Here is a 14,321-nt window from a genome sequence, read left to right as displayed (position 1 = left end):
ACTCGCTGTGATTTTCGGGTTTGTTTTGTTGCCTGGCGAACCCCGAGCGGAGCGGGAGGGGGCGGTTCGTTAATTGCGAGAGAGCGGAGAGGTCGCCGGCGTAAACATTACTCACCAGGAGGGACGAGGTCGGCCGTGTCGTAAACAGGTCACAGATCATTTCTTGTTCTCCTTGGTGACGGCCCGGGGCTCCACGGGACGTCATGTGAAAACCGATGTTGTCGTTTCAGTAACAACTAAAGATGGTTTCAGAGCTTTAGCTGAATGTCTAAAAAAAAAATACAAAAAAAAAAAAAAGGGTGGGGGTTCATGTTTGGGTTTTTTTTTTTCCTCGTGATTGAAATGTAAAAATCATGTCTTGTTTCTGCTGTTAAATCAAGCCTGTTGGCGTTCAGACGATTCAAATTTGGAGGAATTTCTTGCCCGTAGCCGATTTCCGAGCTTCAACTTAAATGAAAAAGACTATAAATTAAACTCAGCTAATAAGTGAAGTCACCGTTCCCGCTTTCAAGTGGAGCCTGCAAACTTGAAATAAATGTTCCAGTCATGGTATTTGAATGGGGCAGCCGGGAATAATGGCCTTTTCATGCCAGATGTTTCGTCCTGAAAAAAAATCAGTTCCTCGGGGGCATCTGCAGCAGTCCGCTGAAACTCACACACACACACACACACACACACACACACACACACACACACACACACGCACGCACGCACACACACACACACACACACACACACACACACACTCACTCACAGGTAGAGGTCAGCTCCCCACAGGTGATCACACACTACATCAGCGAACACTCAATCATCCGCTGGCGACTGTAATCAATAGGCGGCGGCGCCGGGTGGATCTTGTCAGTCGGTAAAATGGCATTAAAAGAACTGCGGCAGCGACACTCGGGGAGAAAAGAAGAAACCTCACAGCTGCTGGATGCCGTTTCGGTGTTCACGTCACTTTATATTTCAAAACACAAAGGATTAATTTACCGCGCGCGTCCAAGTAAATGAGCAATTTAAGTCTGGAGTTTTCCAAAAAGGGGGTTGTTCTTTCACGGCTTCTTGGAAAGCGTGCATCGTCGCGGCGAGTCAGCGCCCTCCGGTCCAAGAGTTTTGCGGTCTCAGATGGAGTGCGAGATCGACAGGCGGGAACCCGACCGAGCCAGGTCCGAGGCAGCGCTTTCAATTTAACTGTCAGTCTGCGTTACAGCAATCAGCTATCATCGCGAGCTTAAGGAGGAAGGGAGGTGCGGGGGGGGGGGGGGGGGAGGGGGAGGTGAATCCAAGCGGGAACCCGCCGTGATGTCACCCTTCGGTTTCGTGAGCTGCCCTTTTTTTTTTTTTAGAAAAGGCCTCGAGCGATTCGGCCGTCGCCAAGAAGTGACCGTGGAGCGAAACAGCTGACTACATCTCAGGCCTGTCAATCAAACAGACACGCACACCCCCCCCCCCCCCGCCCCATAAACACGGGCTTTTTGAGGGCTAATTTCGATTTAATGTTATGAAAGGTTAGAAAAAAACAACCTCGGCGAAGGTTTTAGGGGAAAAAAAACCACGTCGGGTCGATGATCGGCGTTCGCTGGGACCGTGTTTACTGTTGCCGTGACGACAGAAGGTCGCATGCTTAGGCGTCGCTTTCAACTTCGTGTGCATTTCAATGCGGACGTCCCACTTCCGTGCATTTTATCTCCCACCTCCTCCTGTTCGTCACCAGAAAGATCTGCACTCAGAAGATGCGGGCGAGTTTCATTATTGTGCTGCACATTTCATAGCTGGAGTCAGTCAGCTGGAAGCTGGAAGTAGGAATGTGCCTTAAACCCCATTTCAAAAAGATTAATGGTTTGGATGCTCACAAAAACAGCCAACTATAAAAAAGTTTAAAATAAATAAATAAATAAAAACTGCATATATTTACATACATTTGAAGCAATTAGCTGAAGCTCTCAGACTGTATGTGGATCAGTAAATACGCCTCGGATCAGTCTCTGATTATTCTAACGTGAAAGATGTCTGAAAGCGTTTGTTTTTTTTCCCGGCGGGTCGTTACAGAAACATACCTGCTGTTTTTTCCGCCTCTGATTTACTTTCCGACCTTTCGCCAGAAGCGATCCGGGCGACGATGTAACCGTCGAAGGGGTTTTGTGTGCGGCAGCTGCCGACACCTCCGTCGGGATGAATAAGAACCATTTATAATGCCCTCACAAAAATAGCATGACATAATTCACTATTGATTTGCTCTCCCGGGCTGGCTGATCTTCATTTCTGTGACACCGGAGTGCGGAGAACTCGGAGGCATTGGCATCGATCAGACGGTGCCGCCGAGGCAAAATTTCATTTTCGTAAATGCGGCGGCCGTCCGCTTGTATTCCATACGCTGACATGCGGTGTTGTTTTATGAGTCAAATATATCGATCGGCTGCCGTCTCTTCGCTCCTCCAGAGACCAGGCGTTTCTCTGGGAGCGCGGCGGCTCTTTGTACATGTTAATGTGATCTGTGATAGTGGAGTCGAAGCTCCGACTGCTTCGCAGAAGCCCGACGACTCGGTAACACAGATGGGATTTGTTTGACATGTATAGAACGCACATAAAGTGGCACGTCGTCGATAATAACTCGCGTTGTGGAGCAGTTTTACCGTCATAAATGGAAGTCGGGGCGTCTTTTCTCCGGTCTAAAAAGTCCCGTCTGATTGGTCAGCTCCTTGTTTGGCTTGTGGTGGTCTTGAATCAATTATAGAAACGGTTCATTTTGTTGTTTGACTTTTAGTTTAAAACATATTAATCTCTGTATATATCATTTGTCATTGTTAACATTTAGAGACGTGGACCGTTTTCATTTTCTCCTAAAGTCTTTATTTTGAGAATGTATGTTTTGGTAGGGTTAGTTGATAGCAATATATGCTATATATCACAATCAAATTTAAAATCACTGTTCCTGTTTAACTACTTAAAGCTGCAGTGACTTTTACTTTTAAATGAACGTGTTTCATTCAAGCCAAACGAGTTCACACTGCTGATTAATGCCATCGTTAATTAGATATCAGGTCTCAAAAAGCGGTATGTTTGGGGGGGGGCGTGTCTTTTTGATTGACAGGCCTGTGGTGCAGTGAGGTTTGTGCTGTAGGTAGGCGGTTCCTCGCTCCTCCCCCAGCTCGTCCAAATATGGTCACTTCTGGCTCCAAAGTAGCACCATGGCGACGGTTGACTTCACTGTTGGTTGCCACCGGTCCACATTATACATATTTAAAACAACATGTGGAGTTTGTCGCAACTGAAACATCCTTTATGCTCCTGTTTGCTAAATGAGCTTTCTGTTCTTTAAAAACTGCCATGTTTGGATGGAAAAATGTCATACAACTCAGTTTTGTGGAAAAGTTTCTTTCAGGATCAACCAGCGATCAACCGGTTTAAGTCAACCAGGCTTCGACTCTGGTTCTCAATCTCTGACAATAATGAACAGAATTATTTATATCTAAATCCAGTTGTCATTAACTCACTGTTTGTTGCTGCACTGTGATTCACTTATTTCCATTTCCCAGCTTTCCCAGCACTGGAAGTACTCGACACACAGCACTTCATGTTTTTTTTTTTTTTATGTCAGTAGTTTTATTTTATTTTCTTGAATAAAAGCAAACAAATCAAATTGAAATGGTCCTCTAAAGTCTGAATAAAAAGGTGCTCTGCCACCTGTTGGGCAAACATGACATGAATAAAACATCGCTCCTAAAATGATGGATTGGACCAATAGGATTCAAAACAAATCGTGTATTTCTCTCCGCAGATGGCATCCCTGGATCGGCGCCGCTGCCGCTGTCCCCCGCGCTCGGACCGGCACAACCCTTGTTGGCGACCCCCGTGGCGCCGGCGCCGCCACCCGCGGACCCGCTGACGGTCCCGAGCGGCACGGCGGCCGCGTCCCCGGAGACTACCTCAGCCGCCGGGGCGGACGAGGGCCCGGCGAAGCTCAACTCGCCCTCGGAACCGGACCCGGAGACCGAGGCCGAGCCGGAGACGGAGACGGACGCGGAGACGGAGACGGAGGATGAGAAGGCCCGGCGCCTGCTCTACTGCTCGCTCTGCAAAGTGGCGGTCAACTCGGCGTCGCAGCTGGAGGCTCACAACAGCGGTAAGAGAACAGATCTACTTCTACACGCTAGACATTTTTTATTCCACGACGTCTAGTTTCATGCGGACGTAATGGTGCTCTATGTGGAGGAGGGTTGTTGTCTGCCGCGTTCCTTCGGTGCTCTTTGTCAGCGTTGTCTCAAACAATCATTTTCAGCCCAGAAAAAAAACATGAATCTGCAATTGTTGTGGGTTTGTCGCTGGTTTCCATGGGAACCTTGTATAAAACTTTGATGATCAGGTATTGTGAGAGAACACGGATTGTTTTTCTGACTCATTCTGTCAAATAAATTTCTAATAGCACGTTCAGACAGATGCTGAGAGGAAAATGACAAAACACATCTATTGTTTCATAGAGGAGTGTTTCACTGCTTTCAACCACACCGTCATTATTTTATTAGATGAGCATTTTATTGAGAGTTTGAACAAGGGATGGATTAAATGAAGAAACAAATATGTATTTATCAACGTAACAAAACTATAAAAATATAGTAGTTGCATTAGATTTCCCAAGTGAACTCAAACTCCCTCATGAATGTAAGTAAGTAAAGTTTATCTGTGTAGCACTTTTCACAGATATAAAATCACAAAGGGCTTTACAATAATAAAACAGTCCACAGACAGCATGACAGCAGTCAAATTAACAGTTCAAATCACAACAACAGTCACAAGAACAGTTCAAATCACCACAACAGTCACAATAACAGTTCAAATCACAACAACAGTCACAATAACAGTTCAAATCACAACAACAGTCAAAATAACAGTTCAAATCACAACAACAGTCACAATAACAGTTCAAATCACAACAACAGTCAAAATAACAGTTCAAATCACAACAACAGTCAAAATAACAGTTCAAATCACAACAACAGTCACAATAACAGTTCAAATCACAACAACAGTCACAATAACAGTTCAAATCACAACAACAGTCAAAATAACAGTTCAAATCACAACAACAGTCACAATAACAGTTCAAATCACAACAACAGTCAAAATAACAGTTCAAATCACAACAGTCACAATAACAGTTCAAATCACAACAACAGTCACAATAACAGTTCAAATCACAACAACAGTCATAATAACAGTTCAAATCACAACAACAGTCACAATAACAGTTCAAATCACAACAACAGTCATAATAACAGTTCAAATCACAACAACAGTCAAAATAACAGTTAAAATATCATTTAAAATCACAACAACAAACAAACAAACCAGGACAGTAGCGGAGAGATAAGCCAGTAAAGGGATAATAAATAATAAAGAAAGCAAAGCTGACATGAACTCACTGATCCAGCTTGTATTAAATCCTCTCGTAATTCACCCACTCAGACGACTTTTTTCTAACCACGTGACCGTCATGGCGTCCAAATTATGTATACGTGTATTATTGCTGCTTCTGTACCGACCGACCTGCTTTCCTGTTTCAACCTGCAGGTACGAAGCACAAGACCATGCTGGAGGCCCGGAGCGGCGTGGGCTCCATCAAGTCCTTCCCTCGGGCCGGAGTCAAGAGCAAACTGGCCCCGACGTCCAAGGCGGCGACGGGTCTGCAGAACAAGACGTTTTTCTGCGAGACGTGCGACGTCCACGTCAACTCGGAGACGCAGCTCAAACAGGTGAGATGGACGAACGGTCAACATGGCCGCCCACCTGAATATCTGCCACTTTGCTCTATTTCTGCTCGCAGAATTCAGAAAACAATCGCCCGCATAAACCAACACGGGGAGCAAAAGGAAGTTCAGGAGCTCAATTTTATTCCTTCGTTACATTTCTATGTATTTTTCTGTTGGTTTTGAAATTTAAAATGAAGCAGGCTCGGCTAACAAAGTCTTTCACAGGAATATCAGGGAATTTTAAAAAAAAACTCTTTTCCAGACAAGGAAAGTCAGAGAATTTTATAATCTTTTTTTGGGCCAAATCATGGAACATCAGGGAATTTTGTTGGCATGTTTAAATTTTAATTGCCATTTATCAAAATGTGATATTTCCCATGTATGTAGCTACAAAGTTAGTTTAACTAGTTATTGTCCGTGTGTAGCTTATTAGCTCGGGCGCTAATTAGCGTTATTGTTAAATGAATTTTTTGCCTCTGCAACCAGTATTTAGACATTTATTATTTTGTAATTTGAATTCTAATGTCGTTCACCATGTGTACGAACACACCAGACACCAGGGTTTCAACGACAGACCAGGTTAAAGCAGCGAAACACAATTACGTGCACTATAATAATCAGATTACGGTAAAAACCTGCATTTACCTGCTGCCGTTAATCAAATCTCTTCCCCCGACCACCACATTTCTGAAGCAAGGATGTTTGAAGTGTGTTCGTGAGGATTTACATTGATGATACATTTGCCGTGTGCACGTCTGAATCTTTGGTAAATGGCTCCTGATTTAGTCCCAGATTTCACTTCCTGTGCGTCACACCTTTATGTGACATGAATTCTTGCAGAAACCTAAAGGAATCTGTTTAAAATACCTTAAATATCCAATAAACTGAGTTTCTCCCAGAGAAATAAAGTTAATAAAAACAAGAAAAACATGTTGGTTTTTTTTTTAAAGTAAAAATGGAAGTTAAAATCAGGTTTCCATGGAAAGCAGAGAAAAGACAAAAATGTCATTGTGACTCGTCTGAGAGTGCGAGTTTATCTTTGTAGTTCAGGGTTTCTTCACAAAAGCCTCTTTTCTTGCAGCTGCTGATCGTTCTGTCATCGGGTGGGGGAGGAGGGGGGGGGGCGACACTCACAATACCTGAAAAACCTCTCGGTTTTGTCTCAGCTAACCTTGAGATCTCGCACTGAAAACAGGCTTTGTATAAATTTTTCATGCGAGGAGAAATTTTGCTCTGAGCGGCAGCGATCCTCGGTGAAAAAAACAGAAGCCGCCGTGACGAATTTCAGTTACAGCTCGAAAAAAAAACAGAAGAAAAGTGTGATTGTTAAACCCACCGCGAGGACCTGTGAAATTTAGACAGACAGGAATCTGCCTTTTGTTGTCAACGTGGAGCCACGCTGAATTATTTATTGGCTTGAGGTTACACAGTATTTCTGTACGTGTCAGTCCAGATTCTTGTCTTATTTCTTTTAAAACCCACTGGCTGTTTCCAATCTTGCAAAATTAGAAAACCACATGTGAATTTAACAAATAATGTGTCGTTCAGTAGGAGTTCACTGCACTGGACCTTTCCCGCTGATATCCTGTATTTTTAAATGCATTTAAAGTGGAAATAAAAACGTGTTGTTCGTTTATCACCCCACTAAACATGTTATTTACCACCCAGCCCAGTTTCGATGATTTAAAAAGGTCTTAATTAGGTCCGAAAGTTTGGGAAAGAATAAGCAGATCTCTGCTGTGAAACACTATGGGCGTGTCCACTGAAGATGCCGAAGCCACGCCCAGTCACGGCAAGCCCCGCCTTAAAATGGAGGCTTCCTCTTCTTCTTAGCTTCATGGTCAAGTTAATTTTTTTTTGTTGGTCGATACAGTCAAACCAACCACATCAGTTTATTAAACTGAGTACCAAATGCAGAATTATTGTTTTTTTTTCTGTTCTGTTTTTTTAATACCTTTAATGTGAAAAGTTGATTTTTATATCGCGTTAAAATAAAGCAACATGCTGCGACCAGCATATTATATTCTCTACTCTACTTCTGTTTCACTTTATTTCTTTTTATATATTCTGAAATGTTCCTTTATATGTGAAACACTGCATGGAATTTCCTCGCTGTAAAGCATTTCTCATAAAACGTGCTTTACAAATAAAGTTTATTATTATTATTATGGTTATTACTATTATTATAGTGTGAATCCCTCTTTGCCTCATTTGAAGCTCATTTTCGGTCTCGTTTTTTTTTTTTCAGCACATCAGCAGCCGGCGTCATAAAGACCGAGCGGCAGGTAAACCGGCCAAACCGAAGTACAGCCCGTACAGCAAACCGCAGAAAGGCCCGACCAAGCAGCCGGTGAGTCAAAGCGCTGATCTTTTCGTCTCGTCTCTTCTCGTCAGGCTACTTTCGGTGTCGAGTGTCTCGACTCGGGTTTCGCGGGGGGGGGGGGGGGGGGAGGATGTCGGACAAACCTGCGACGTAAAGCGCTTCCTTGTCAGCGAAGAAATCCTCAGAAAGCGCGCTCCGATAAATCACCTTCAATCCACTCGACAAGCGCGTAACTTCTGTGAAATGTCAGCTTTCATAACCGGATCACCTGCTACGCAGCTTTTATTAAAAGTGTCTGGCAGCGCACGGCGTGATTTAATACCAAAAAACCTGATATTTTATTGACACGAATAGCGCGGACGGAGGCTCGTCTGAGCCAGGGAGGTGGAGGAATGCAGACTCGGGTGGATTTCTGTTTCGGAGGTGATTGTAAATGTCAGTTTTAACTTATTGGGAGGGCTTCACCGTGTGGTCTCCGGCTGCACGGCGGTTTGTATTAGTGTCAAGGCGAGCTGACAAACCACAGAAGAGGAGGAAGAGGAGGAGGAGGAGGAGGAGAAAGAGGAGGAGGAAGAGGACGCTTGAACTTTCCTGAGGTCGTTGTTTTAAACTTTCTGCTGCTCGCTGTGCCGGGATGTAAACCAGCAGGAGGGAGGTTCCTCTGTCTTCGTGTGTCCGCGCAGGAGGACTCAGACGGTACTTTCTTTTCGTTTTGGCTCCCGCCTCTGAGGTGGTCCTCTCCCCGTTGCCATAGGAACTGCGCTGACGTTGGTGTTCAGCGATTGGTCGAACGCAGGAGCAAACCCGCCGTGTTTAAAACGCTGCGCAAACAGTAAACTAACAGTAAACTACAGTTTCAAACAGAAGCGGAAAGAGTTTCAAATGGAGGCAAACAATAATGTAAGTCCAGGCTTCATTTAGCCGATAACACATCGGAGGAAATGAAGCGTGACTTCAAATGGACGAAGAGAAATATCGCTCCGTTTACGAACCGATGCTCGAACCCTGGATCTTCCTGATAAAAACAATACCTATAAAAAAAATAATGGCAACATAATACAATAAGAGCCTTTTTTTGGGGGGGGGGGGTTTCTTTCTCATAAAACACAACAGGGCTTTTAGTAAAAATACAGGAAGTGTTGAAGTTGTATTAAAAGGCGCAAATGGGAGCCGATCGTAACCGATAGTTCATTTCGGGAATCAGTTAATGCATCTTAAATGGGATTATGGGAAATTGGACCGTTTCCATTTGTTCTTATTGGCCATCTTTGGATCTTAAAAAAAAAAAAAAAAAAGTTAGATTATGAACCTGAATTTTAACCGGATCGAGAAAATTGGAAACTATATTTCCTCAATTGGACAAATAAGCGAAAAACGCCTTCAGAAGCGAATTATTAGCGAGTCACTCGGTGGCGGGTTGGTGGGATGGACGCGTGGATCCAACATGGGGAAACGAGACATTTTACAAAAAGGCCTCCGAGAAACAGCGTTCGTCGCATCCCACTGTTTGCCTGAGACGGAGCGCCGGGGTTAGCAGTGTGGGGGAAACGACTTCTTCCTGAAACCCATCATTGACTGAGTTAACGGAGAGGAGCTTCTCTGATGAGCGCCGAGTAAAGAATGCTTCCCATCGGGGGTGGGTGGGGGTGGGATGAGGGGGGGGGGGGTTCGACGCCCGAGTCCATGATTGATAACCCGTGACAGCCGGCGCCGCGAGAACGGAGCTTTTCCATCACTGATACAGAAGATTAAGCCGGATAACTTTTGGCGCCCTTTTTCACCCGATTAGGTCGATGTTGGAGTTTGCGGCGCTTCGAGTGCGTCTGTCATTTCCTCTTTTTTTTTTTTTCAATTTAAAATACACGACTTCACCAATTCTCTCATTTTCACTACAAAAGGTTTTGACGTCGGAATAATTGAATCTGTGCTCCCAGCAAAAACACTGACACAAAACTCTTCTAATTATCAGGCTGATTGGGCGCATTTGAGGTCTATAAAAAGAGGCGAGCAATCCTCCCCCCCTCCCCCCACCAAATTCCCCCCCCCCCCCCCATGCCCTGATGTCCAATTTGCAGGTACATTGGTCAAACAACGGAGAAATAATGAAGGGGTTGACATTTTCACCGCCGCCGCTCGTATCGGCGCTCGCGGTTTTGCAGATCACCTGGAACCGTTTCAGCAATTAGCGGCTGATTTCTGGCATCTGTGCGACGCCCCGTTAAACTCTTTGGCCCCCGAACTCTTCGCAGCTGTCGTTAAAACCAACCGCAGTGGGGTTTTTTGGGTTTGTTTTTTTTTCGATTTATCCGGGTTTTTCTGGTTATGCAGCAAATTCACAGGTTTTAAAAACCTCCATTGTTTTGTGTCGAGGAGCCGTCTGAGAAAACATTCAATAACTTTGTTTTTAGACACTGTGGTGTCAACAAAACCGTTTCTTTTATTATCGAGTCGTTCGAATCTGCAAATATATATTGCCGACTTTTTCCAGTGATGTCATAGTTTTGCATTAAATATTCACGTTGTTTTGTCCGTCCCGTGTTCGTCCGGTTGACTGTATTTTGTGTTTGTCCACCAGGTAAAGTTGATCTTGGGGAAGGAGCGTCCGTGTCGGCCTCTGACGGCTCAGATCCTCCCGGCCCACCTGGCGGCGGTGGCGGCGGCCATCAGCAACTCTTTCACGCACCGCGCCAACCACGCCACAAGCCCCGCCCTCTTCCAGACACAGACCCTCCCCGCCGCGCTGCTCCGCCCGGCCCCGGGGCCTGTCAGGACCTCCCACCCACAAGTCCTTTTTGCCCCATATTGACCCATCTGACTCGGAGGCCGGCCGGCCGGCGGGCGGGCGGGGAGGGGAAGGGAGGGGGCGGAACAGGGAGGGGGCGGAGTCGAGGACCAAACAAACGCGGGGGGTCGACCCAGACCGAGGACTCGTCTCGGCGTCTGCGCTCCTTCTATGCATCTGGATTACCGAACATCTTCACGTCCGAAACCTTTTTCTGAGTCCTGTCCTCGTGTGGATTAACCGACATTCCTCCCGCCGGATTTATTTCTCTTATCTCACTGGACTGTACGTGATTTTTTTTTTGCGCCATCCCCGCGGCCTCATTCTCCAACCCCCCCCCCCCCCTATCCCCCCCACCCCCCACCTCCCAGACTCGGACCTACATTGTACTGCAATAATATAAAAGACAACCTCTCCCCCTCCCCCCCTCGCCCCCCCTCCCTCTCCCTGTGAACTATGCAGAGTCATTATTTCATGATGCAAGGCACAGTGTGAGCTAAACATAACGGTAGGGATCTGCTTCTTTTTTTTTTGTGATGCTTCGGTGGAGGATTACCGTCACTCATAATTTAAAAAACAAAAAGGCTGTTGCTGGTCGTGAGAGCGAGTTAGGCCCCTCCTCTGTTCCTGTTTGCACTTTAAGCCCCGCCTCTGTTGATGTCCACATTAGATGGCTAGACTGTGTTAGACGGTTAGTGTGTGTTGTACTGTGCGTTTTTTTGTATTCGTCCTTGGATATCGTGTGTGTGTATTGGGATGTGTACGTGTGCGTGTGCGTGTGTGTGTGTGTGTGTGTGTGTGTGTGTGTGTGTGTGTGTGTGTGTGAGAGAGAGAGAGTTGTCCATCCACCATCCCAGTCGATATCCAGCACACATCCTCACTGACTGGGTCTCGGGCCACAGGGACCACAAAGGCTTGTCTGTGTTAAGTGTCAGTGTGTACAAGGTGAACAATTTCAAATAAAAAGAGCCCTAATTTGTTAAAGCTGGTGGAGAATTCACTGGATGATGTCGAACGCGTGCCGAAATGTTCGCCCGGTATCACCGGAGCCAAACTCACCCGGAAAACAGATTTCAGCATCATTGCACTTGGCCACGCCCACTGGCCACCGATTGGTCCGCTCTGTGAAAACGAGAGTCTCCAGACCATAATCACAGCAAAGAATGAAGCTGTATGCTAACTCGTACGTAAGTATCAAAATATCGACATTTTACACATCATCATCCGGTCCGCCACGATTTCTAAACGCTTCGTGCGACGTTTTCCTTGATGAAGAACCACATTCTGACCGTCCTCCGCCGACGACTCAGAAAACTCACAGATTTGAACGTAAACCGCGATCGATCCGCGTCATACTTGTAGCGTTTGAAAAATATTTACACAAACTTAAAAATGGTTCACTCTTGTTGTTATTCTGTTTAGATATAATTCAACACACGGAGCTTCACTCACACAAACGAACACCTGCCGAATGTAAAAATACAGAATTAAGATTCTTCTCACAGCCTCGTTCTCACTGCTAACAAACATGTTTCTGAAGGATGTTCTCTCACCTCGGTGTTTAACTGCAGACACGCTCCTATAATCCCGATGTAAATGCCGCTGCTGGCAAATTAGACTCTATTAAATTATTTATAGTGTATTGTATTCTCTCAGAATGAGCACGCAGAGCGGATGTGTCCTTATCTCGTAATTCGATGCAACAGTTTGACTGCGACGGAGCTGAAAGATGATCTGTTGGAATGTTAATGCAGCAAAGATGATGATGTTCATAATTACCTGAATGCAGTCGGGTTTACCACAACCCGTCGGCCCCGAACACGCGTGTTGCTACTGCAGATGTTCAACAAAAAAAAAAGTCATTAAGCTCTGAATTATTGCACATTTGGTGGTCGGTTAAGTGTTGGCGGCAGCCGGGCGGAGCATGTGGGATCGAGTCTAAATAAACTAGAGAGTGTGTGTTTATGGTAATGAAGGAATATGTCGCCCAGTGAAATGGTGACGCTCACTGCTGTGTTTACAGAACAAAATGCTAATTGCGTTCTTCTTTTGGATAAAAGACTTCTCCGTCTCCATTCTGTCTTAAATGCTGTTGAACCGAAGTGATCCACGTCAGAAGAAGAGATGAAATGTAAAGGGAGCAACAGGCTTACAGTACAACTAAACATTTAATATTCATCTGAAGACACTAAACTGTCCGTATATTTTAAAACTGTATAATTTAAAATTATGAATGTGACGTAGCTTTACAAAACAGTCTGTGACTGTAATATAGAAACCAAAGGTTACATCTGCTGTCAAAATAAGAGCCTTAAATGTTTTTTTTTAAATATTATGAATTCGAAGTGTATAAAACTAATTTACATAGTTTGCAGTTGCAGTCCAGTTGTTCTGGTTAGCTGGCATGCAGTTTGTTTTGATGGTGAGAGCAGAGCTTTGCAGACTGTAAATGGGGAGTTTATAAAGTGAGTTTTGTTTTGTGAGGTTACTTTATGCCGTTAACGCTTTTAGCAGTTTCTGTTGAGGGAATTGTTTGCGGAAACATCGCAAGAATTTTTACAAAATTGCAAGATTTTTTTAAATTGGATAGACACAAATTCACACACACACACACACACACACACACACACACACACACACACACACACACACACACACACACACACACACACACACACACACACACACTATCAATACACCCATGATGTCTGACATCTTCAAGCCCAGATGGATTTCCTCCATCTAAGAAATAACCTCACGGACCGAAGGAGCTTCAGTATTTTTGGATCGACCCCGACTCACCACGGCAACAGAACTCACACGCTTCATATTAAACCCAGTTCCTCCGTCAGGGAACTTTTCCATGAACCCACAACTGAATGCATCCACCCCTCGTTTGGAGCACATCTACCCCCAAACTCCCCGACGCGTGAAAGCAGTCCGTACAGCCAGATGACAGAGATTCGGTTCCCCCGAAGCCCCCGCGAGCTCTCCAAAACCAGTACAAAACATCTGAGAAAGAGGCCGTTTGAGTTCCACCGGGCCATCTGAGGCCCTGGCCCTCTGACAACCGGGCCGTTTGAGGATCAGGCTGAGAACCGGGCCGTCTGAGGATCAGGGCCGCTGCTCTGCGAGGTGAATCTCCGGCCACCATCTCGATTCCATTCAATCCCTGCGGAGCGATGATCACAACCATCTGTAAGTGGGCCGCCGAGCCGCTCTCGCTGTTCAGAGGAGCTCTCGGCAGAAAAAAAAAAACACAGGCTGACTCTTTTCTCTCCGTCAGCAGGGAAAACGCTGTGAACAGCTGGATGTCCAACCGAGCGAGAACTGGAATGTAGATGTCGAGTGTGACTCAGAACAAACTCACTTTCTGGCTCCAGTCGATGAACAAATTGAACCTCAGCAGAAGCTTGTTTCAAAATAATGACTTCAGTAATGATGACATGTTTTTTATTATTATAAATTC

The 14,321-nt window shown here is 45.3% G+C and overlaps 1 protein-coding gene across 1 annotated transcript in view; it reads left to right on the top strand.

The window, feature by feature from the left end:
* Window positions 1-10,932, top strand: part of znf385d (zinc finger protein 385D) — a 65,062-nt gene extending 54,130 nt beyond the window's left edge. Inside the window, exons 5-8 of the mRNA XM_069720395.1 lie at window positions 3,779-4,123; window positions 5,569-5,750; window positions 7,996-8,097; window positions 10,646-10,932. Of these exons, the coding sequence (XP_069576496.1) occupies window positions 3,779-4,123; window positions 5,569-5,750; window positions 7,996-8,097; window positions 10,646-10,876 (860 nt within the window). The 3' untranslated portion in view covers window positions 10,877-10,932. The remainder of the gene's footprint in view (window positions 1-3,778; window positions 4,124-5,568; window positions 5,751-7,995; window positions 8,098-10,645) is intronic.
* Window positions 10,933-14,321: the final 3,389 nt, after the last annotated feature.

This window comes from Brachyistius frenatus, unplaced genomic scaffold (genome assembly GCF_029030835.1).
Source record: "Brachyistius frenatus isolate BFR_SWC_R1_liver_20210118 unplaced genomic scaffold, ASM2903083v1 Contig_239, whole genome shotgun sequence".
In the NCBI taxonomy this organism is placed as follows: Eukaryota; Metazoa; Chordata; class Actinopteri; family Embiotocidae; genus Brachyistius; species Brachyistius frenatus.
This window is presented reverse-complemented; position numbering and strand designations above follow the sequence as displayed.